Source organism: Euwallacea fornicatus, chromosome 5, assembly GCF_040115645.1.
Source record: "Euwallacea fornicatus isolate EFF26 chromosome 5, ASM4011564v1, whole genome shotgun sequence".
Lineage (NCBI taxonomy): Eukaryota > Metazoa > Arthropoda > Insecta > Coleoptera > Curculionidae > Euwallacea > Euwallacea fornicatus.
The window spans coordinates 5,943,963-5,969,175 of NC_089545.1; the positions used below are offsets into that span (position 1 = coordinate 5,943,963).

At 41.4% G+C, this 25,213-nt stretch overlaps 4 protein-coding genes and 1 long non-coding RNA gene across 9 annotated transcripts in view; 2 read left to right on the plus strand and 3 right to left on the minus strand.

The window, feature by feature from the left end:
* The window catches only part of ckn (CRK like proto-oncogene, adaptor protein), a 72,757-nt gene extending 55,031 nt beyond the window's left edge, over positions 1–17,726 (minus strand). Inside the window, exon 1 of one of the 2 annotated variants that reach the window (XM_066282536.1) lies at positions 17,333–17,726. Coding sequence is in view for 1 of the 2 variants with exons in the window: in XM_066282534.1 (XP_066138631.1) it covers positions 14,997–15,012 (16 nt within the window). In the remaining variant the exon portion in view is untranslated. Of the gene's footprint in view, positions 1–14,996; positions 15,348–17,332 lie in introns of those variants that run through there. The other variant, XM_066282534.1, reaches the window with a different exon arrangement.
* Positions 10,325–19,004, plus strand: LOC136339357 (uncharacterized). Of its 3 annotated transcripts, XR_010732132.1 has the most exons (4): positions 17,759–17,939; positions 17,999–18,477; positions 18,536–18,668; positions 18,731–19,004. It is a non-coding gene; the product is annotated as an uncharacterized lncRNA (long non-coding RNA). The 3 variants fall into 3 exon arrangements; XR_010732133.1 differs by lacking the exon at positions 17,759–17,939 and adding an exon at positions 10,325–10,412 and having other exon boundaries at positions 17,999–18,668; XR_010732131.1 differs by having other exon boundaries at positions 17,999–18,668.
* LOC136339354 (uncharacterized) lies at positions 18,708–22,214 on the minus strand. The gene is made up of 7 exons (XM_066282538.1): positions 21,879–22,214; positions 21,568–21,815; positions 21,289–21,473; positions 21,062–21,235; positions 20,660–21,010; positions 20,364–20,588; positions 18,708–20,149 (listed from the first exon to the last, which is right to left on the minus strand). Exons 2-7 carry the CDS (start codon positions 21,801–21,803, stop codon positions 20,037–20,039), a joined length of 1,284 nt encoding a protein of 427 aa, XP_066138635.1. The 5' UTR covers positions 21,804–21,815; positions 21,879–22,214; the 3' UTR covers positions 18,708–20,036.
* Positions 22,215–22,503: 289 nt separating this feature from the next.
* Positions 22,504–23,796, plus strand: Vha26 (V-type proton ATPase subunit Vha26). 2 transcript variants are annotated; one of them, XM_066282540.1, is made up of 5 exons: positions 22,504–22,665; positions 22,771–22,946; positions 23,050–23,218; positions 23,276–23,605; positions 23,698–23,796. In XM_066282540.1, the coding sequence occupies exons 1-4, from the start codon at positions 22,633–22,635 to the stop codon at positions 23,576–23,578; spliced, it is 681 nt and encodes a 226-aa protein (XP_066138637.1). In that variant the 5' UTR covers positions 22,504–22,632; the 3' UTR covers positions 23,579–23,605; positions 23,698–23,796. The 2 variants fall into 2 exon arrangements, with proteins under 2 accessions (XP_066138637.1, XP_066138636.1); XM_066282539.1 differs by having other exon boundaries at positions 23,276–23,796.
* Positions 23,797–23,830: 34 nt separating this feature from the next.
* On the minus strand, positions 23,831–25,207 carry LOC136339356 (lysosomal-associated transmembrane protein 5-like). Its single transcript, XM_066282541.1, has 6 exons — positions 24,968–25,207; positions 24,741–24,914; positions 24,580–24,675; positions 24,456–24,518; positions 24,083–24,145; positions 23,831–24,028 (listed from the first exon to the last, which is right to left on the minus strand). The coding sequence occupies exons 1-6, from the start codon at positions 25,040–25,042 to the stop codon at positions 23,831–23,833; spliced, it is 669 nt and encodes a 222-aa protein (XP_066138638.1). The 5' UTR covers positions 25,043–25,207.
* Positions 25,208–25,213: the final 6 nt, after the last annotated feature.

Sequence of the window (25,213 nt, forward strand, 5' to 3'; positions counted from 1 at the left end):
TGAAGGTGGAGGCTTCTCAAAGGAGGGGCCCCAAAATCGCGAATTTTTTTATCAAAAAGCTCCAGTAATGATCCCAACGGAGCTTAGGTGCGTGTATGGCTCAATGTCGAGAAAAAACGAATTAATTTGACCCCAATCTCGGCATCTGAATGTAAGAACGTACGTAACGTGTAACACCTGCGGACATACGAAGTATGCCCGTTTCTGCCGGGCATTCAGGCCTTGTCGTCATCTCCATGTTCATTTGCGTATCTCGCCGTCTCACGGCCATCATGAACAGCTATTAAAAACTTAATCCCCCGGATAGCGCTATCCGGCAGACGATAAAACATTAATTGCATCAACCCTTACCGGCGAATTAATGTGGGTTTATAGTTTTTGGACTGAGGCATTAAAACCCCTGAAAATCCTGTGCGTTTGTATCGCGACGTGATTTCCCCGAGGACTCGCCCCTGTGATTTGTCTTTCAACGAGCGCAGAGGCGTACCGCCGATTTCCGCGCCGAACAATCGGCGCGCCCATGGAGGCAAATGCTGCCCAAATGTCGCAAAGGTGTTCGGCGTCACCCCGAGACCTTTTAAAAATCGAACTTCCAATAAAAGATGTTTGAGTTTCTGATGGCGACTCGGAATCCCTCTCCGGGATTTTATTGCTGAATCCCCTGAGGGGGTCGATCTTTTCCATGGGTTTTTTTTGCGCATGCAGGCATTCAAATTCAAAGTTAATGAAACTCCCCCTAAGGACGTACTACACTTATGTGCTCATCAATTATTGGGGCGCTCTAAATAATTCTGGCCGGGTTTCAGCCCGACGCACCTGGCTCAGGCCACTTTTGTCGAATTTTCCAGTTTCATTCGAAAACCGTGTTTTCCATAGGACACAGCAAATTGACTTTTAAAGCTCGTAATGTAGTCAAAACAATACGGGCTGTTTACCCGCAGTCACAGGGTTTTAAATGTCGTACAACTTTCCGCCATTTTAAGCACCGAGGGGAACAAAGGCACTTTAAACTTTGCTTGTTGCTTTTATGTCGTTTTCCCCTTAATGCCTTCGCGATACACCCCCTAAAATATGCGTCAGCTTTGCTTGAAATCTAACACAAATTAACAGCTGACTTCGTATACGGGATGTCCCACAAACAAAAAAAATAGTACAACCTCATATACCTTCTGGAACTTCACCTCAGATAATTCCCCTTTACTTTTGATTACGGATTTGTTTCTCCAACAACGTCGACAACACCCGAAAAAAAATCCAATGGATTTAGGTCGGGACTTCGCGTCGGCCTTTCATTTTCGAGAATTCGCTTACATGTACGCAGGGTGACAAGCGGAAGTGCCATCTTGCCGAAAACGCAAACGTTGTGCTAAGGTTTGAGAAATACTCTCTGAAACTAGTAATTTCTCAAGCAGCTCAAGTACCCTATTCAGTTTGCCGGAACTTCCATAGGTCCCCAATTCCACACCACACAATCGGAAATTGAATACTCCTTAGTAACCAAAATTAAATGGGCATTTTGCTAAGATTGGTCAAACTAGTCATTCGTGGCCTCCACGAACTTCCTATTTGAAACCATCAGATTTCATTGGGTTTTTTTCGAAGATTTTGACCAGCTCCAAACTTCTAGCACCCATTCAGTATTCATTTGCAGCATTGTTTCTGGGACACTGTAGGTTTTCAGCAACTTCTCAATGCGCGTTGAAAAATATAATATTATACCCCAAACAAGCCTTTCTAATTTGCATACAGATAATGATACCGTTTAGGTTCGGTTAAGAATGGAGTTGGTCATAAATCAATGCCAAACAAGTCTCACTTGCCATGATATATCATTATAAACTGTGGCCTTTTTTCGTGCGGTTTTATTTCAACAAACTCAGTGGCCCAAAAGGTTTTTTAACCTGTAAATTATCGAAGACAATCTGTCTCTGCGAATGCGTAATGGAGGCTGGGATGTCGGTCTTTCGCAGTGGTAGGCATTAGGGACGCCGCTAGAGGCTTCAACTTTCCACTTGGAAAAACATTGAAAATTTCAAAGTACTGAAATTATGATTGGCGTTAGGGGTTCTAGTACAGGGGCGGCTCAAAAAATATTTAACAAAAAAGAAGAGAGTGCCCCCGACGTCTGCCTCCTTTGATTTAAAGTGGTGATTCCTCTCAACCTCTGACTTTTTTGTATGGTAGAGGAGTGGCAAAGTGGACACGTCCTCCCCTTTGGAGTACCCCAATTGAGGTGCAAGACCATGGGAGTGTTTAAGTGTGCATTCTACCCGGAAATTAAAGAAAAAAGAATAGAAAAAGAAGACATTGTTGCTAATCACGATTTGCGGTACCTAACCAACTGTGTGCTTACCCTAATAAACTTGCTCTAGTTCAAGACAATGGCGGCCTAATTACGCGCAAACAAATCAACAATGGCCGGCTAATTGGTCATTTAGTAATAAATTAAGATCAGACGGAGTGATCACGCCGGAAAGAATCGGACATTTATTTCACTCTCGATATCTGGTCAGCAGCCGCTTTTAATGGCTGACGTCACCGGACAACAAAAATTTAGACAGCTGGCCTATAAATAAACATGCGTCTACTGTGTGAGACGTACACGCGAACACGTGGCTCGAAAAGCAGAATATCGGCTCGAGGACAGTCACTGGAAACATCATTTTTCGGAAATTTTTGTTGCAGTGCGGCAACGTCGCAACGACTTGACAGCAGTGCTCTTTCCCTGTTGCACTCACGAGGGGGCGCGTTCGCCGGACATTTTGTTAGGACAAGCGAACATCGTGGCGTTACCATTTGCTTAGGAGGTGGTTTTATGGCTCTCAGAGCCACAAGGCAACGAAGCTAAATAATCTCATTTCAGTTAAAGGAAAAAGTCGCCGGTAAATTGAATGTGGGGCCGATCAAAAACAAGTAATCATTGAATTCTAAAAAGTACATAACTGAAAGTTTTCCCGTGTTTATTCGGGCGAAATTGCCCGTTTTTCGGGGTTGGTGGGTGAATCTCGCAGTTAAGGCATATTGAAAGGAAACTCGATTCTAGTGGCAAAACTGGGCTGATCTAATTCGGAGGTGTTGAGTCGAAAGTGAAGGCGAGTGAAAAATTACCGCAAATCCGCGAAGTAATAAATCGGCCCCCATATATTACTTAATAAAGGAAATTATTACTTCACACCTCTAGAAGGTGACATGGGACAACCACCGTGGCCTCCGAGTTTTCAGGTTGTTAACGAGATGTTCGCGCGCCTTTTACCACACGCAGGCCCACCATGGGCCATGCTTATGGTATGCACCCATGGGCCACGCAACATGGTCAGTAATAAGTCGCTAAACCAATAAATTCCGTAATTCGTAGTGATTGCAGGTAAATACTCCTAGTTTTTGCATTACTTATGCTGCGTTGATTGGGAGGCGAAATGTTTATTTAACCCATCGGATGGTACAAAAATATTCATTAAAATGATCATTCGTGGTCGCTTAACAGCAAAACGCACATTCTGTAATTAGACTTCGCAGTAAATCTGAGTACTTTGCTCGGCATTGAAGCATGGCCGAAATATACGCAATCACCCGTTTAAACGTAAACAGAAAGCTGATTAGCAGTGTCAGAAGTCAACTTGGTTCTTGGTGCCAATGGTACGTATTTTTGCCCCAAGGTGGGCAGGCACCATCCGTTCAAATAAGTCCAACAAATGCGATAAAGTAAAGAGAGGGGCTAACGGGTCAGGTACCAGAGTTTACGACTGGGGCTTGAAAAGATACCATGTACCATATCATGGTCAGCCCACACGGGAGATTGGAAGAAATTTATTATCAAACGGGATCATTGGGGGCCAGTACGAATTGCTTGAGCGTCACAGCTCCTGGAAGGAAAGTCTTGAAATCGAGATATTGCTGTGTGTTTAATCCCCCTTCTGGAAACACCCTGATCTGTGGAATATTTAGGTAAATTTTCCTAAATTTTGCGATAATTTTCAGGTCGTAATAGTTCATTGGGGCTACATTAGTGTTCGCAGTTCAGCTATAAAATTCTCGAATTTTACAAGCAATTCTGGACATCCACTGTGTACGAAAATCTGCGGCCTCCGCCCTTCTTTAGAGCTGCCGTGAGAGTTTCAAAAATTGAGACAAACTAAAAAAGATGCTGCAGCTCCCTTCGAGCGGGGTCATAGCGCTCATGGAGGTGATTAATTTACGGTATTTCTTTTTCGATTGCTCGTCGAGTTCCCGAGATATCGGCACGCCAAATTAGAATCGGAGTTTTGACAGGTGGTCAATAGCGATTTTCTGCACGCCAAATCGAGGTGCGAGGCTGATCACTCATTTCTTCCTGTTTGTGTTCGCCCTAAGGGATTATCTTGCCACCGGCCCCGTTCTGAGGTGCATAAATCTAAAAACTACCCCCCTCCCTCTATTCACTCCACTAAGTTCAATTTCATTCGAATCCAGTTACGGCGCGGTCGTAAAAAATAAATTTCCATCACGGCCGGAAATGTCCGGATAAATTTTACGATCCTGTTTTTGTTCTGCTACATTTAACCGTGATGTTTTTGGGCGTTTATCGGCGAAGGCCCTTTCTTTAAGTCTCCTTCGCTCAGAATTTCTTTTCGGGCCTCAAACTAAAGCTCCAGTGCAGTGCAATTTATCAAGCTTATTAAACGAAATCAAAGTAAAAAATTTCTTCATGTTCCACCATGATGATGCTCAATATATCGTACTTTCCCTCCCCGGGAAAATGAAGCATAAAAAAAGGATGTGTGAGTGTGCACAGGACATTAGCCGAGAATTAAGGACCCTAGTAAGCCCTTGAGTGGAGTTGAAGTTCTCTATTGCGGGGTTGTGGTATCTTGCGGTTGAATCATCACTAAGCTGTCCGTTACACTGGGTGTCCCAAAAAGAATGGTATACATGAGAGTTTGTTGTTACAGAGCTGAGTAAGGCCGTGGTCACCATGACGTCCAGACTTAAACCCATTTGATCCTTTTGTTTTTGGTTTTTTAAAGGATTTTAAAGGGTTATCACTTTATTGTTGGCCCTAAGATCCAGTACTTATTTGCACCATAATTTTTAGGACACTCCGTATACCCTATAAGACGGTATTTTTTTTAATGTAGATGAGCGAACTGGGGCATGCTCTGTTTGCCATTGGAGTTAAGCCCACGTTACGAGATAACAGCTCGAAAGCAAACAAGAAAAAACCGCCATACATATTCTAAGCGAGGAACGTATGTTTGCACCCACTGGATTTAAGCGAAACGAGGAAATTTAGGACGTCTAGATAAACGGAAACCGTGCACCGGCTTAACGGTGAACCTACGAAGATGAAGATACGAAGTATTAAAGTTCGAGGAATCGTTTTAACCTGAGCTACGCTCCATTAGCCCCCTCCCAGGTGCCTCAAAACGCGCCCTTTTTCAAGTCTGGACTAGTTTCCACTTGGAATCTTAATGGCTTCAGACCTCCGGGGAAAGATAAAGTGCAGCGCACGTCGCCTGCATAATTGCAATTGATGAAAATCTGCGATTAATCCCTGGGAGTGCATCGCTGCTCGACAACGATGATCTGAGGTGATTTACAGGGAAAAAACAACTGAGAGGGAGATGGAACTCAACGGGTTCGAAGTCGGACATTGAGCAGATGTTTTGAGCAAGTGTAATAATTCTGTAATAGCGATCTGGCAATTGCCTTTTATTTCACGATGAGGTTCGTGGTCAACATGGTGGATGCGCCTCGTAGAGGCGCATTCGCCACATTGAACGGAAACCATTTATTTCTAGAACAACCCGTTAACCGAACTCAACGAGGCTTTGTGGCGATATGGTACAATATGGCTCGGCCTGAAGTTTGAGACCATTAACGCAACCCACGACTTGACAAACACCGTTTTGTTTTACATCAAATTAAAAACCGAAAGCCCATTAACGCCAGAGGTGTTTTCACAGGAAACGTAAGCGAGCACATCGATCTAAATTAGAGGGGCCAATTTGTAAGCTGCACTATTTCAAAGGCCCCGATCGGGTAAAAATAGAGCGGAGCTTAATTAATTTCAAGTGTGCACACAGCTGTCCTTGGAGAAAGTCAGCCGACCATTTGGTCTCGCACTATTATTATAGTCCAAGGGCGCTGGAAGTGATTAGAAACTAGCGGTTTACATAAGTAGAGCATCGAGTTCGTGTCAGGTTTTTACATGGGCAAATGAAGAAACTGAGAAAAGCGATCTGCCACTGAAGCGAATCGATCGGATACATTACGAGCGGCAATATTTTATTGCCAAAGTGGCTGTGTGTTTCGCAATATGCTGGAAAGTTGGCACCTCCGCGAAGTAGTCCGTTCGGCCTTGTTAATGGCTTCGCCTCAAAGTGCGACAAAAAGCCGCATTCCACGACATCCCAACATGGCAAAATTAAATTTCCTCGGCAAAAAAACTACCGTAACAATTTCCTCTTTACCGTAGCAGCCGATGTCCCTATTTGGGAACCCGCAATTTCTTCGTGCTTCTCGGAGGATCGTTCTTGTGGTTCCGCGGCTCGCATTCCGGTTCCATCCTCGATGCAGCCCCATCTAGGTACATGCCATTTGAATGCAGACAAGAAGAACCGAATTGTCTATTATCGGAAAATTATGGAATCGTTGCGTGCGCCAGAACCATCTGGCAGATCTCGGGGCTGGCGGGGTGAAAAAGTGGAAGCCTTCCGACGAGATTCGATGATTTTCCCTTTTTACGAACCCAGAAATGGTTTTTTTTTTTATGTTGAGAAGAAAGTAAAGACCCTCGTGAAGGTCCAACACGCAGTAAAACGAGAAAACGAACGCCGAATTTCTTACGCCAGCAACTATGTTATCTGCATACCCATAAAAACTGAAGGTGCGCCAATGAACTCTAGGAATACTCCGATGGATCGGATCTAGCTTGTACGAATTTTGGGACTGTTGGATGAAACAAAGAAAAGTGTAACTTTGGAAAATGTTTCAACGTGATATGCCATTGAGTCTTGCTACAGAAATGCAGCTTCATCAAGCTTTTACTTTTCGACAGCCCTCTTAGGGAACGGGTATTCACAGGCACGTGCCAGAGGCTCATCACGATTAATTGAAATTTTCTGAACGAAATTCTATCAAATATTTCTCGATACTTTCTAAAAATGATTTAGGTTCCTCCGCCACTGGCCATGGACCAGGGGTGGACTAAACACTTAAAACATGCATTTTTAATAATCTAATCAATACATATAACATACCTGTTGTGGCGTGGTGGTCGTTGTTATATGCTAATTTACCAACGCGTCCCAGCTGAACACTGTTACGTAATAGTATTACGCACGGTTTGAAGCTTCATTAAACGCACTTATCTGTAATTGCTGACGTTCGTTATGGGTTATAAAATATGAGAATGGGTAATTTATTGCTACAAATCGACTTAAGAAAATGGTACATCGGCTACTAGAACCCATGTGTACACGCATTCTGGCATCTGTCGCAACATGCAGAAAACGAGAAAATTCGGGTGTCACCCCAATTCTGGAGTATTGAACCCGAAGGCTCATGTCACTCATTTTGTCATAATTGAAATTGACGGTCAAATTCAAAAATCTCCAGACAAATTCAATATGACTTCTCTGCCTCAGTCGCATTTTTCCGCGGTATTTACCACTCGGAGAATCGTCATTCTACCCTACTTCACAATGCATAATCTCTGTCACGTGCAACTCATTCTAGCAACATGCAGAAAACGATCGGCTATACCCAAAACCCCGGCTTTGGAGCCTAGTACGTTGGTCCCATGAAGAACTCCATTACGTCATAGTTTGATCACATCAGTTCGTTAAATGGAAACGCTATGACGTTGTGGGGTCCTTTTTAAAGCATTCGCATCGTAAATTTCACATGAAGAGGATGTCAAATGTGTCAGCTGTCACTGTCATTTATGTTATACATGTTGGCATACATGTGGCTAATTCGGTCATTATTGAAATTGACGGTCACATTCTAAAATATCCGGACAAATTCAATATGACTTAAAACGTTAGTGAAGTTAAAACATTTCCGTGTTGATTCGTCAAATTCCAGAGGCGCATCGGGTCATTCATTTTGAGTTTTTGATAGAAATTGCCTACTTTAATTTTTTTAAATTACCAAAGATGGTAGGAGGCCGCACGAAGAAGACAGCCTTGTGAGTGAACGTTTCTCAACCTTCCCCAAGTTCTCGAAAATAGCAAGGAACCTTGCCAGAAATGTAGATCAAGGGGGACTCCCGCATTACAGTGGCATTTTAAAACTTCGCCTACCCAATTCAATTCAATAAAGCCGCTCAATTAAAAAATCCCAACTTTAAACCTCACACAGCAGGAAAATCGCTGCACGGTAGCAGGAGCCTTGAGGTGGAAAGTCTCTGCTCGGTGTTAGAACTCCCCCCGTTTTATCAAAAGTGGCTTTATCGCAATTTCTGGGCCATCGCGCAAATTTCGAGAAAACTTCCCCGGAAATAATTTAAGTGGAGGTTAAACTCCCCTGCGAGAGACATCGTGCGGAAAATCTTATTTATTTTGCATGGATTTTCTAGAGGTAAAAGGCAAAAAGGAAAATCGACAATGCACTCGCTACGCGCAAATCTTAGTAAAAAGTCCGATTTTTATCCGTCAGTTCTGCGAATTAATCATTAAATTTTCGATACGGCGTTCACAAAGAGAAAAAATTTAATTGCATATCTTGCACTTTCTTCGGGCGGGATCCGTAAATCGCCGGTTTACGGCCGACAAGGTCAAATTCGCCATTAACACGTGACAATCTTTGAATGGCACTGACTGTCAAAACCGAGAAACCACCAACCCACACGTGGTGCCATCTTCCTGCACTCAGTCCTCCTTCTCGGGGAAGTCAACGATAAAAAAAACGATACGTGAGTGGGCACCTGAGCAGAAGTACTTCATCGGCGGGAGGGGGGCCTTGCGATTGAATCATCATTAAGCAGTTGCTTACACAGAGTGTCCGAGAAACGCGTGAGCATTCGGTGCTGAGAAATAAAAAAAATGCCACGATGCAGTGTTAAAAAAAGAAAGAAAGATAACTAATGGATTAAAGTCGGGGCTTCGTGGGGCCCTAGAGGGCTATCCCAAGGACTTCTTCCTAATTTTCCATTCAGTACTTGTTACCAAGCGATTTTCAACCCCGAATCATTTTTTGCAATAATTTATTTTTAATATGATTTTGGAACCAGCTGACCTTCCGGCAAACTAAATGGGGGCAGTAGTTCAGCCTTTCGAGAAACGACTTATGTACTTGGTTTCTACAAGACGGCGCTCCTGCTCATTACCTTGTCGATGTAAGGGAGTTCTGGAACGTGAATGGCCCCCACGACGCCCCGACTTGTGCACATTTGATTTCTCTTTTGTTTTGTGTTTTTTGAGGCACAGAAAATCGTGATAGCCCCAAAACGGTGCTAAACTGGTCAAAATCGAGGAGCCACACCTGGTACCGTCTTCCTACACACTTACTACTACAAAAAAACTATAACTAACCGTAATAACTTACAGGTTTCGCCGAGACCATTGTCATTAAAAACATTACGTTGTCCATTAGCATTCGTTTAAATAAATTAGCAATTCTAATGGAGTTTATACAGGGTTCAATGCATAGGCTTTGTCCCAAAACTGAGTCGTCTGTGCGGCCAAAGCTTGTACCCTTACAGGAACTCGCATAGTGCATATTAAGCAGCATTTAGGATGTCATGGTGCCTCCGCCTAGGGCGAAATTTCAGCTAAGAATTGAAGCTGAAATTCGGTATTTTGAGGCTCACACGTCGATGATGGTCCCAAGAGGCTTCCTGAGAACGGTCCTGCTCGAGGGCCAATAAACCGATTCAATTCAATAATCGCTTAATAACTAATAGCTGCGCGATTCTATCAATTCTGGTAATGATGAAACAGAACCGTGACAAGGACGTTTCAGATCGCATCACTAAAGGTCATAAATAACAAGTAAATCCTCTGTAGATAACATAACGAGATGCAGGAGATGAGCTCATGCTGACAGCCTTGAGGATCTGCATTGGAACAGAATGTACGAGTTAGAGGGAAAACATTTTAAGAATTTTTAGGTTCTTTCTCTTGGATTGATGGCAATTGAGCTGAGAAAAAGCGATCGCCTTCAGATATGATCATTGTTATGAGATCGCTGAAATTAACCCATAAAAGTAAGATTAAGGCAAGCGATCATGAGCAAATACACGACTTTCTCGTGATTGATATTAGTAAAAGCGTAAAAGTACAAAAGCGATTAGAGTTTTCTCATTATTTATAGTGCGATTTGTATTCTGTCGACGCCTCAGTCGGTACCAGCTAAGTAAACCATATGGTTAATTGCATAACGCTATGTTAGGAGAACCATTCAAGGCTATTGCGGTCAAACCTGGCAGGGTAAGTACCTAAAACTTTCTGAGAAATAGGCAAAATTGCGATCGATATATTTGATACGAATGATGTTCGGGTCGGGGACAAAAGTACCCTCGAAAGGCCCTACGAAGGAGGCTTTTTTCTCCTCGATTGGGCCGGATCTGATGCCTTGTAGAGCATACAAAATCATCTATAGAAAATGCACATTTAAATGAATAAAGTTTCACAACATTATTAACAACCCGGGAGAATCACTCGCCGCCACTGCGATTTTTATTAAGTATGATAGTAAACAGTGGGGCGCCAGATCGCGCTCTTATCCAATGAAATCACTAGGAAAAATGCACAGTTGAAAGCAGAAAGTTTTTCACAATTATTACTAATTCCAGGGGTAACAATCCCACATCTTTGACAGTATGAGCTTGCAGAGGCATGATCATCTGCCATTCACTGAACCCCACATGGACAAATTGAAAAATGAATAGTGGTGGACAGGCAAAGCAAAAGAATCGACAGAAAACATAAGAAAAACGTGACAATTGCAGATTCTTACTGGAAAGGAAAACCTTAGTCCAAAAAGGTGCTGCCTACGCCCTTGACATCCCAACAGATAAGACTAACTGGGGTGTAGCATCGAACAAATCAACGAGTTACAACGCAAGTGCGGTTCTTTGATTTTATGCAGATTTTACTTTTCCAAAATGAAGGAGTTTCCACGTTGTTCATTGTCGACCATCAATAGACAGAGGCGGAGTAACAAGGACATCAATGAAAAAATGGAAGAATATGGGCAGTCATGGACAATGTGGTTCAAAGCTAACTTAAAAAGGGTCAAAATTTAATGGGTGTTTCAACCTGACCAGCTAAATTTGCCGCTAAAAGCACCCTAATAACCATTATTTGGTTAAAAAAATATTAGTGCCTGATATCTTACAAGACCTCTTAAGCCATTTTACGATCGTTTAAGAGTATTTTAATTAAGAGCGCAATAAAATGTGTGCCCAAATTGAGACCGGAATGAACCCATATGGGCTAATAACCATGGAGAGCCGTAAATTGTAAGTTTTCCAATATTATGTAGCGAACTGGTGCTATAACGAGTGTCTTCACGGTCTCCTTTCGTCCTTTATGGAAAGTTTGCGGTCAGCAACAATGGAAACGTGGAAACAAAGTTCGTGTCACTGCCTTGTTTGTGCAAACTTCCTGAGGGGCAATTTGAAAACTAACTGGGAGAAACAGTGGAGTTTTTCAAAAAATGAGTCATTTCTTCCGCCCCCAAGGGGAACACGGCTCCGATCAACGACTCTTACTATTCTCAAGATATCAGGAAATATGCGGAAAGTGAAGGTTTTCGAGTGGAAAAGGGCTTTAACGTCCGTGCGATTTGGGACAGTGCAAGTTCACAGGAAAAATCTATATTAGCTAGAAGATCACGAAATTACCGGGTTAGCAAACGACAATTAAAATCGAATGAGGCATCTAATGGCGCAGCCTGTTCTACTGAGGAAATTGAGGTTTTTGATGGACCCAGCCCCGCCTCTTTGATGCTCATTATAATTACCAACAGTCGAACACACTCATGAGCCCATTCCGCAATTGAAGGTAACAGATTCCATCAAACCGTACCAATTTAGTCCTTGCAATCTCCGTGGTTCCCACGCCAATTTTCGACGTTTTAGCTCGAATCTTCCGGTATAAGACCGACTTTTTTTCTCCTCGGATGGAGGGAGATATGTTGTGGGAAAGTTGGGCAGATTATCGAGAAATTTGGACATCCGATATCCTTGACCGCCGTCATCCACCGCAAAACTGCCCGAGAAATTTGCATTTGGTTAATTCGCATGCAAATGAAATTGCACTAAACTGCTCGAGAATTGATTGGATTTATGAGCGCTTGAAAGAGGCGCCCTGAAGGATTCGCATGAATTTTCAGCGCTCAAAAAGCACGAGATCTCGGGAACGGTTAGATGCGCGACCAATTCTGGTGGTGCGACCCCGCTTCACTTCTTTGGCATTATTTAATACACAGTTGCCAATTGAAACAATGGACGACACATTTAAGCGAGATTGATTTATCGTTCATAACTCTGAACGCAATTAAACCTAAAACGAGAATGATAAATCCATCCAATGGGCAATAAATCCATCTCATTATGGCGAGAAAGGGTGAAAAGGTGCCCGGACCTCCTGTTAATGTTACAAGTAAATAAATAAATACATAAATAACTAATGTGTGAATGCGCACAACCTCCTACGCGGCTGCACGCATTTTTTGCGTTTACAGCGTTAATTTATCGACCTTTAGAATTGTCAATTACAATTGAAATAAACAGCCGATAAATCTACGGTGATGTAAGGCTGCGTTACACAAGATTTGGTGACCTAATCGGGACAATAAGGCAAAGCAATTATTATAATATCCACCCTAAATCTAGATAACAAATACTATAAGCTTTTGTGTCCGTGAATGCGTTTTAGAACGAAATCCATCAGGAAACGACCAGAAATAATATCACAGATAAGACTAATTTTATCTTTGTTATAAAATAAACATTGGCCAAGTAAACAGCGAGCCTGAGTCGTAACAAACTGCGCAAAATTACACCGAAAGATCGGGGAAGAGTGGTTTCTGGCGTCTGAGGAGGGTCTAATGGAGTGGAGAAACGTTGGCACGTAACGAGAATCAGGATATACAGAGTGTTTCACGCCAATTAGAGCATAAACAACAGTCCACAAAACACGTAAACGAATGAACGAACCTGTATCGAGCCGAACAGAAGCGTAATCATCCGAGACTCGTGCCGGAAAAATTGGTTGTCAGACCAACATCTCTGTCAGTTATGGTATAAGCTGTCAGTTTGTTTCTGGCCCTTTAAAGCCCCGTACAATGCGCCTGTTTTTTTTTCTAAGAAACTACTAAAATCGGACAGATTATAAACCAAACTTGAGGTTTCAAGCATGAAAAAATCAGTGCCGTACATCGTTTTTTACACAGGGCTATTCACTTTATCAATAACCGAGGGTTTAGGAGGAACTTTCTAGTCGTTTTCAACAGTTCGAAAACCCATTTGGTGCGCTCTTAGTTAATTTCTGAAGAACCAGTAAGTTTGGCCGAGCACGTGAGGCTGTAGGTTATAAAAAAAGCAGTGGTGTAAGCATTATAACTTTTTCATCAGACGTTTTTGAGAGCCGTAAAGCTCAATGCGCGTCGTCATTAACACTATTATCCCTATTTCCAACTCAAACATTGAAAATTGGAATTGAAAGGCATTTCAGGTGATTCTGCCGCGTACATTACAGTGGGTAAGTGGGGCAACGTACTATTATCTCCATTTAGAGATTAGAGACGTGTCACTTTATTGATTTTAATTGTTTGCCCACGCAATCGAACCTCCCCTCTCAGCAATTCCTTGATACTGGACGTGTATCAATATTGAACTTAAAATAAAAATACCCGCCAGGAATTTATTTGTCAAACTTGATATCTCAATAGTCAGCGAGCAATTTGCACAAGTGCAAATTATGGGATAATTGTTCTGCACCGGTGTAAATTATATTTATTGCGCCTTAATTTACATTACGCAAACTTTTGACAGCGGTGTACTAAAACCGGGACTAAAACGCTCTCTCCGCACCCATATAAACTCCATATATTTCTCTATTTATGGGCAGCAGCTGGTAATAAAATTTAAACTGGAGAGGGGTGAAACTTCTTTTAAATATTAGTCCAAGTGACAGCTTTACGACCCCATTGGCGTCAGCCGAAGATTTTCCCATTTCTCATAGTGGAAGGCGAAAAAACTAATTTTAACATTCCGCAGGATTTCCACGTAACAAGGGAATGACAGCGGGTCAAGGGGCGCCCCCCTCCCGAGTGGGGGGGGGGGGGGTTACAGATCTGCCCAAATGTGTGTCACGCATTTGGGCTTGTCGATAATTCGAATTGGGGAAAAATGGTAAAACTGTCGGAAAGTCGAACAGCTGGAGAAGTGGCACGTGCCCCATAAGCCTGCTGGGCAGCAGATGGTCGGAGTTTTAGGGAACTCCTTAATTATTGTTGCACCTTTGCTACCAGGGCCGCAATTAGATGAATAAAATATGCCAATAGTAAAATCAGGCACAGCAGCACTGAAAGATTGCTTTGAAGTGCATTGCACGGCCTCAAGTTTTGAAGCAAAGCGCTTTCGGACCTTTAAACGCTACCTAGAGTAGTCGGCAAATCGTCCAAGAGAGAATGCTGTCCAAATTTCAGGGGGCCTGTCCTGTGCCCTTGAAGGTATTCTGATATTGACCCTGCCTTGAGGCGAAGCCTAATCGGGCTGATATTGGAGTGTGCGCTAATTTGCACCCGGTGTACACTGCACAGGTGTGCCTGGTGTGCCAGATGGTCTTCTCACGCATTTTAAATTTATTTGAAATTCTGTGCGGGCAACCAAAGGTATCGTGTGAAATCCAAAAATTCGCGCAAAAGGGAAATAAATAAAGGATTGTTTTGTTTTTCTAAGGCAGCCATCTTCCCGCCCATTTATCTGACGCTGACCTTGACACAACCCAGTCACTATCAACTTTTGTGCATTAACAACAATAACTGTTGCCAACTGAACTCACCGCTTATTTTCCTCATGCGGGCATGCACGGAACACTCCAACTCGATGCGGAAACTCCCAAATCCCAAAAACGTCACTCAACTGTCACCTCAAAATCAAAATTCGCCTCTTGAAACGTCAAACTCTGAACAAAAACAACCGCTAACGCGGAAGCAGACGTCAGCACTTTGTGGCACTAACGACTCCGATCGCTCCTTGGAATCGGGCACATACAAATAATGACGAAAAGTGGAGCAATTTTAAGGCCCTTTCGGCACTTTTTTTGGTGCACAAATTCGTCAGTTTTTACGGAAATTCCGGGAAATAAATGACGTTCGCCACCGACGACGACACGATCGAGTGTTTTGTGCTGAACGTTGAACCGCGCGCGGGACGAACGGCTACATGTGCCATGTTGCCACATTAAGCAAATCTGTCCCATACCGAGGATGCACATGGAGTGAGCCTCCATAACAGAAGCAGCGAGAGAATAAGCATGAATGATGGAGGTTCGGCAACAGCGCAGATACGCGAGACAGCGCGGTGATGGCGCTGACGCGATGTGGGGATTCAAAATTCAAGGCCTACTAGATATCTAGATTCTATGATAAATAAATGCGTTTTCGTAAAGATATAAACATGAGTTGAGCATATTTTGGGCAGCTACAAAAGAGGTGTCTTTGAACCAAATTGATTCTTGCCCAGTTTGAGCAGAAGTCTTCAAAAATTCTTCTGAAAATAACTCGAAATTCCTAGGAGAGATCCTCAATACAGAAGGAATACAAAAAGCTATAGAAGGGCGCAGTGGACTACATAGAGGCACAGATAACTACAGAAAAACGAAGAGGACTGTAAAGGAACAAAAGGGGCTAGAGGGGAACGCGATACGCTACAAAGGGACATACGTGACTACACAAGAACTTTCATCAACAACAAACCGAACCTAACCAATTTCCATCTTGTTCGAGTCTCTTTCGAGCCTCTAGCTTCGATTTTGAATTTTCTTAAGAGTATCTATTTTTATTTTTGCTGCTTTTTAACGCGTTCCCCTGCTTCTAGTTAATTTTCATATTATTTAAACAACAATTTATGGAGTTTACGCCTGCACACAACTCATTCGAGCCGCGTAACCTACTAGTTGTAACAAGCAGCACTCAGTCTTCTATGGTTCTTTCTTTACCAAAAGGGTGGTACTGTACCAATCTATCTTCAGACAATAATCTCTGCAAGCACCTACTTAAGCAACCATTTAACCTATGAGATACAAACAATAATTCGCAGCTCCAAGCAAATCGTACCATTATTATTAACAATCTAAATTGCGGGGTCGTGACCCCAAAAGGTTTCGAAATGTGTGTGAGATTGGATCTATTTGCCGAGAGCTGGCCGTATTTTTGCAAAAGCCGCTAAATGTTGTGTAATCTTGGCGATTAGATTGTCACAGGACGCAAAAATTGATTAAATTCTTATGGCACCTCGCGGCAGGCTCCAGAAAATTCTCTGAAGTTTCTGGAGCTGCTACAAATTAAGCTCTACAATCTGAGTACAGTCACCTCCAAGAAGGAAGCGAAAAGAAATTTCTGGGGTGTGCTTGTCGACCTGATGGGAGGAGCGCTCCAGTAGCGGCACAAGCTTCTTTTTTTTTTCACACTTTAACTGTCATGTGTCGATGTAGCGGAAAAATATCTGTGCCATTGAAATGTGGTGTGGAATATGTAAAATAATTACGAGAGTAATTGGAACTCATTTTGGCGGGGTAAAGTATTAGTTTCAGTGGCGGCACAGATTGTTTATCATTAGCAATTCACATTTTTTTTAGTACTTTAAATAGAAAAACTACGTCAAAGTAGTTTTATATGACGATTCGTTTGAATTGAATTGCAGGAGTAACTGGGAAAGGCGGTTTTTACGTGAAATTTGTGGTAGCTGCATGAAAATTTGGGAAAAATTCAGCCTCAATGGAAATGCCGAAATTTCAAGTCGCTATGCATTTTTTGTTTGTTCTGAATTAAGAAATTTTTTTTAACACAAATTTGGACTTACGCGTCTGGAATTCAACGTGAATTTCTAAGTAAGTTGCCTGTGCCAGCACTAGTGGCGGTACCAGATATTCTATTTGGCGCAGTGAATTAAAAATCTATATCCTTTTGGAATAGGGACCTATGCCAATGCTATTTGATACTAAATACGAAGTTGCCACAACAGAACTAGGAAAAAATATCGAGCTTTTTAGTGGGGTTTCACCGTCCAAAACCACCTCAGCTCGCAAGGGCTAATACCCACCCTCGAGGGGAATAGAACTAAAGCCTGCATGTACTACTTATGATATCATTCAAAACATGCAATATCTATCCTTACCTAATCGCTCCTATTCTGCCCAAATCGATCAACCCTCAACTCATTGCCGTCAAGTCATTAGGGAAAAGTTGTGAGTCTTTTTGCCGAAATTTTCTAGGTTAAACTCTCATTTTCGCCGAAACTTCGCCAGCCCGATCTGTCAGAGCCCTTATTAAGGGTCAAGAGCCTCAAAACATTAAACCCTCCCTTCTCTCCCCTCTTAGGGAGGTCGTGGAGTGTATGCTCGAATCTTAGAAAGTAATTATTACCGACTGTAAGCACTTTTACTAGTGAAGACACTATTTGCATGAAGGCACCGCTGCTTTTACTGGGGTCTACTCTAACCGTTTCCGGGATAATTTCGACCGAGTCTAGTGGCTTTACGTAACAAAAATAAGCACTATTTTTGTGTATATAAAAGGAGGTTGGAATGTCGTTTCTGTCAGACTGTAATATTGATTACTATGTTAGTAGTTGCGCCGTTTGCGGAGGGCGACGCATGGGACGCCGCCGGCCGTCGCTCACTGCCAAACGGGGAGCGTCGCGACGCCAGAGCACTTTTTATTTTCTTTCGTGCATTCAAATCCAAAATCTTCAAAGAAATTTATTTGCTCACATGCATTACTCAGTAAAGCAAATTTAAAAACAGCCAACACCACCAAGCACTCCCCTTCTCCTGTGTTACAGAAATGGTACTGTCAGGCGCAACCATAGTAGTCACTTCCGCGCACATCGCAATAGCGCCATCTTCGTCACACATACCTCTCTGGAGGCACCACATGTAATCCCTGGAATATTCATAAGCCTCAAAAAGCTGGGAGCACTGCAGATATGCAGCGTCGTTGTAGTAGTGCATTCCGGTATTGTTACAGGGCTTTAGGTGCAGGCCGTGGTAGATGCTTGGATGCTGATTGCCACGCAAATTGAACTTCCGTAGTTCCAGTCGCACGCAGGGGTGCATTGAACCCCTTTGGAAAGGACGGAAAAGCAGCAGAACGAGGATCAGATGATGAATTTTGGACATTGCGGTTTTAGTATTAAAGGTCGACTAAAAAATCTAATGTCTTTGATTTGCAGTTACGCGATAACAAGACTATGAGACATCGGAACCAATGATGTAGGTCTCTATTGGAGATTTATTATAGATTTGTGTATCAACATTGAAGGTATATTAAGCATAATTTCAAAGAAAATATCCAATTTGATTGGAAGAAATGCATGCAGGATCGCAATCGTTTGATGAGACTTTGGGTTTTCGGGTAAGAGAGGTTAGAGCGTGCACTGTAAATAAGAAAAATTACTTGAATTTGAAGAAAAATTGGGCTGATGTGGAGACCTTGTGAGGCATAAAGTGTAGGTAAATCAACTCATTTTGGATTGAAATGAGGCTCAAAACTTCTTACAGATTTTTTATTATAGGAAATTGCACAAAACAACAGCGAGATTCTATGGTCCAGAGGTTTGGCAGATAACCAACCTGGACGTACCATTAATTATAGCCATTCGATGCTATTTTCGGCATTAAAAACTAAAAGTAATATAAAACTGTGTCCGTGACAATTAAAAAAAGAGAACTATCTGCACTTTACTGAGGGAGATAATTAGTTAAACGCCATAAACGGCACTTTTTAGGCAAGTTAGGCCAGTGTCGCACTCCAAAAACGCACAATTTCCGAAGCGATCCTAAATATATCACAGAAAAACGTAATAATTTCTTAATTTCAATTTCATTTCGACTAGATTTCAATTATTTTTTTCTATTCGAAGTCACTCTGGCCTAGCCCCAGATTAAACGACAACCTACTAAATATAGAGAGCTAACCAGGAACAAATTCTCGAGCCCCATAGGTCCGAAAACAACAGTAATATTGCCGTAAATAACCTTAAACATTATTTTTTAAGGTACAACGAGGCTCTGGCCTCATTGCACTGCACACGAGCATTACATCGATTCAATATGCGCACGATAAAATCAATAAGTACCGAATAAAATATCACAAAAAAAAAATACTTTTCGAATCTCGACTTGCCAAGGAACTAAATTTGAAAACTTTATAAAAAAAAAAGTAATGTGATGTACAGGGTGGTCCAGTTTAAAGTCTAAAGTCACGCCATTCTTGCTCGAGCGGGAAATGCGTCTGCAATTGCTGTTAAGTAATTTTATACCTGAAAAATAGGGAAAAATTCCCTACTGACCCCTAGAAACGTCATAGATGTGTCTAAAGATGCATGGAAATTTCTTTAAAAACCTATTTAATAAATCAAAGAATTTACAAGTTTAACGAAGCAAAGCCATAAAAAATTTAATGAAAATTAACGAAAATAATGCAGTTTATAGATACCTTTAAGAACGTCATTAAAACTCAATCATTTTCTTCCCAAGTTTAAGCAAATAAATTTTTAGTAAAACCCTAAAATTCACGTCATAGGAGTGTCCAAGAAGCTCCAAATATCAACAAGCAATAAAGCCCGGGCCACCGTGTATATGTATATATAATTTAGAAACTATTTGCTTCCCAACCGCTCAAACCAAGCCCCCACAACAACAAGAACAAAACCTACACATATAGAATAAAAATCATCTCAAATGCGAGTTTCATACCTCCCAAACGTTACAGACCATTTTTCTACCCTTTAACAGCTGCCTTTGGTCTCAGAAGGAGCGCTAAATAAAACCTAAACGTCCAATACTTTATAAAGAAAAAATAGAAATATTGCAGATCTCTCAATTTTCATCATAGCGATGTTTGTCCTCATTCTTCCAGGAACTCACCTGGATGTGAGGAGGAGGCAGAAAGCTTCTCAGCGACTGAATGAGTTGAATTGTGTCCATGAGGGCTAATGCAAAAAAAGAAGGACTCTGTTAGCTTTCATTGGGAGTTATTATGGTTAAAAACAAAGAATTAGTGTAAAAATCAGATAAGATCAAAGTTTAAATCGCAAATCAATGCCCGAAAGCCTCTCGTGGGGCTCTCCAGAGCTCACCTTCGGAGAATCATCATATACAAACACATAAAAAGGGAAAAAAAAGAAAATATAGAACCAAACTCACTCTTCTGTAAGGCCTCCGACTGTTTTCCATAAGGTTTGCACATTGCAGGTCTTACATAAGTCTTCATTCTCTGCATATTTTTCATTACCTCGCTGAAAGCCCGAACTATTTTGTCTTGCCCTCCTTCAGACAGCCTTTTATCCTCACTTGAACTAGACATATTGCCTGAAGTGGCCCAGGCCCCATTGTGCAGGGCTAACAAATCTTTGTTTGAAGCTCCTAGGCCTATGGAGGAGTTAAACACATGTAGAAAAATAATTATTGATTTTGATTAACTAATGATTTTTTTTACTGACCCTCTAAATTCTCAATATTAGCCCTAAGAAAATCGGTCAACTTATGGTCCATTAAAGGCAAATCAAAATGCTGCTTTTGACTTTGATTTTGCTGCTGCTGCTGCTCTTGTTTCTGTTGCTCCCGTTTTGCAGCCAAGTCCATCTGCTGCTGCAAATGTAGTTGCTGCCTCTGCTTCTCTAAATTCGCGTTAATTTTGTCTAAGTTCTGCTGAGCTATAACCCTGCTTTGCTGCTGCAACAAAGCTGCAGTAATCTCTTGTTGTGATGGAGCCACAGATTTTGGACGCTCCAATAAAGACTGTGTTTTTGCATCTAGAGACTGCTGCCCACTGAGGTCGACTGCTCCCAAACCTAAGACGGTCTTTCAGCTTTAATTGACTTCAGTTTTTTTCTGGAACTTACGCCCTCTTAATTCCCCCCCAGTAGAGCTTCTTTCTCCCAAATACCCAGGAGCCAAATGTTGTAATGTCTTCTGAGTCAGCTCCATTTGGTTCTTGTAGTATCTGCAAGCAGGGTTTGGGCAGTTTTGCACTACCTCTACAATAAATTCTTTTTCCATGCCGAAATTCTCACGCCCTATAATAGAACTACTCATTATTTATTGGCTGCAGTGAGAAACATGCCAGTACCAATGGTATAAGACTCCATTACAGCCCGTACTGTAGCCTCTACTCCCAAATGTAGTCCATGGGGACCATTCATGTGCTTCAACATGACAGCATTGGCAAAATGCTCAAAGGGCAGAATTATCTTGCCATTCTCACGCAATATGAGCCGGCCCTGAGAGTCAAGGGTTACGCGCGAGGCCATCATTCTAATAGATAAAATTAATGGTAATATATCAGTCTCTAAGAGATATATTGAAAAAATTTGAACAGTAGTATTTCAAAAAGGAAATGGAAACTTACTGCAAATAAGTAGCATTGGGCAGCATAGATGACTCCTTTAATTCAGTAAAACATTGTAGAAGCTCTACAGAGGGGTTCCATCCCTTATTCTGCAGGTAAAGTTGCAAAAGCATGTAGAGTTTCTCAGTGACATAGCCCGCTCCTGGGAAACCCATGTTGGCTCCAGGAAGGTCGTTAACTGAGGCCTGCTGAAGGCCTTTGGCCAGAACGTTCTTCATTGTCTCTGCTAAATCCATTTCAACACGTTGCTGAAGAGATTTTGTGGAGGCATGAAAGGACTTCATAGGAATATTTTAAGCAATAAAACTTACCCTTAAGAGTTTAAGATGCTGCAGCAGAGCATTTTCAGCAGGGATTAGTGGAATTTGGTGATGAAATTAAAGAATTTTTAGGCATTTTTGAAAGTGTGTTTATGTAGCAAAAAATGTGATAACTGAGAGTGAGCAAAGGTGCTTTTTTTTAAAGGCTTTTTTGAAGTGATATGAATTGAGTATTGATGCTACTAATATAATCTTAGAAAATATGTGATGAATTGAGTATAAGTACCTCGAATTTTGTAATAAATTGAATGAATTTATAGAAAAATGCTAAAATATCCAGGTAAATATTGCAAAACTAAAATCGCAAAATGGCGAAAGCAACACTGACGTAAATAATTTCACTTTCTCTGACGTTATAGAAGACGTTCTTTCTTTATCTCATGTTATATTAAAGACGAGGAAAGAACCTAAGACACGTGCCAATAACATATTTGAAAGGAAGATTTATTTTATGGGAAAAATAGTCTTTAGTCAATCACATGATACTGCATGTGACAAGATCAGACCAGTTTTGTTCCCTCTCTCTTAGTATTGTCATGAATCAGAAAAAGACATAATGAATTCCCATATGCTTCACTCAGCTGAAACACCTGCATTGGTGGCGACAACGTCAGTGTCATCCGGTTAGATCATATGATCAATAGAAAAACGTCCTATTTGCTACGGTTTTGATCACTGCAAGGCGTTTCCAACAAATCTCAATTTTCCCTGTTTCAAAAGAAGAATTTAAGGAAAATTTGCAGCCATGGCCCTCAGCGACTCCGACGTTCAAAAACAGGTATATCACTTTTCCCCATTTCAGCAAGATCCCCAAAACATGTTCCACCACCCATGTAAGCCCTCTTTTTGAGATGAGTTAAGTCCTATTTGCGTTTTTCCTCAGATCAAGCATATGATGGCTTTCATTGAGCAAGAAGCCAATGAAAAAGCTGAGGAAATTGATGCTAAAGCTGAGGAGGAATTCAACATTGAAAAAGGGCGTCTGGTGCAACAGCAGAGGCTCAAGATCATGGAATACTATGAGAAGAAGGAAAAACAGGTGGAATTACAGAAGAAAATGTAAGTTAAATAGTGTGAAAATTTGTGTTAAAGCTCTGAAATATGTGGTCATGTGATTTTAACTTCAGAAGGTCATTTAAATTGAATGTACTTTAATATGCAGCCAATCGTCAAACATGTTGAACCAGGCCCGTCTTAAGGTGCTTAAAGTGAAAGAAGACCATGTTAGGGCTGTTTTGGATGAAGCTCGTAAAAGATTGGGTGAGGTGACCCAAAATCAAGGGCGTTATGCCCAGATTTTAGAATCCCTAATTCTTCAAGCTTTATTCCAAGTAAGGCTATCTCAGTATGTATTATAAAAAAAAAATGATTTTCTCACATTTTCAAAGCTCTTTGAGACCAATGTATCAGTTAGAGTGAGGCCTCAGGATCGGGAGTTGGTAAAGTCAGTTTTACCAACTGTAACTGCAAAGTACAATGATGAGACTTCACGGAATGTGGCTTTGACCGTCAACGAGGAGGTACAACTCTCCCAAGAGAGTACTGGGGGAATTGAACTCTACACCCACCAGAACAGAATCAAAATCAGTAATACTCTAGAGGCGAGATTGGAGCTGATTTCGCAGCAGTTGATTCCGCAGATTCGTACCGCCCTCTTTGGGCGCAACCTCAACCGTAAATTCTCTGATTAAGTTTTGTATGAAATGGAAATTAAAGCAGTAAGTAGTTGACTTTCAATGCTATAAAGCGGTCCTGTGGGACCTCTGTAAATATTCCAGCAATTGGTATTAAAAGTATTGTTATTTTCTAGGTTTTGAAGTTTTAACTGAGACACAGTAATGATTATTAGATATTCCATGTGTTATGTATTTACAGTGTTACCAATAAAATTGTATCATAAATAACAAAAGGAAGTGTTTTATATCTCCTTTGTTTAAGTTTTATTAGAGTTTTTGCTGCAGATTTATTAGGGGAACAGCATCGTGTTTCTTAATGTCCCCTTTTGCTTCATTCTCCAGCGACCTTTCCGAAAATTTCACAGTTTTCTCCTGCTTCCCGCGCACAACTTCTCGTTTCTGAGACGGGATATGGAGGTTTGAGCTTGCAGGCGTTTTTCGGAACACAACTTGAATGTTTGATGCCTGAAAACTGATTATATAAGAGACATAATTGAGGATATTACAGGAAATTCCTACATTCCTACTGCTTTGGGCTTTTAATTCCTGGTAGTAGGAGACCACGCAAAGAACTGTGTAGAACTGAAACAGTATAGAACGGATAATACATCAGAGACAAAAATAGTCATGAACAAGAAATTGAACAGGATTATTTTGAAGTATAAAGTTAAATTTTTGGGTTTCCACAGGCCGCTGGTCATTCGGATTTGGCAGGGCAAACTTGCTCTTTAGGCTCTACCGGTGACCTCCGACCGCAAAGTTTAGACCGGAACTTAGTTGGGGTTTCAGGTCTTTGCAGATAGATATAAGAATATTTATTGGTAAATTGTCTCTTGAAAAGATTTGTTGATCTGACTGTTGAGAAATCAAAAACAAGAGGAATACTACTTACATTAAAAGCGTTAAGGAAAAAATCCAAAACGAGTAAAACTGCCACTGAAGGGCTCCATTTGAGCTGAAAAACACAGAGGATTTTTTTTTTTCATTTTACTAACAGTTAACTCTAAAATACGTACAACATGTACCAACAACCCATAAAAAATATACGTCGCATCCAATATCGTGAACGCAATCATATTTAAAATCCACGGGATTAGAAGGTATTCGGCATTCTGCTCAGCCAAGAAAAGAATAAAGTGCCAATCAAACGGGCTCCGAAATCAACTTTAAATCCTACCTTGAACACTCCAAATAAAAGCAAAAAAGAGGTCACAATTCCGCTCGAAGAAATGGTAAAAATCAGTATTAAAAAGGCTGCAGAGGCGGTAAATTGATTCAACCTCAATGGTGAATTATTCAGCAATCCATGCTCTTCATAAGAGGCCTGAATTACGTTAAGAGTGTAGTAGATCTACGAGAATGGTAAAAAATTATTAGTTTTCATTATCATTAATTCTAGCTTACCGAAGTGTAAATGCCGGTGGCAATTGTGGCCTTCTTCAGAGACTTAAAGCAGCAACAAGATTGCAAAATCGGCATTTTTTACTCAATATTAAACTTTCGTGAGCGTCTAAAAGGGCAGAAGTTGGAAGTTTCTCTGCAGCTTAAACACAACTGATAAAAATTCCGCGTGAAATTTAACCGGAACGCGAAACTTCGAGGATAACGGCAGCCAGCTCCTCAAGTGGTTTCGTGCAATAAAACCAGGAA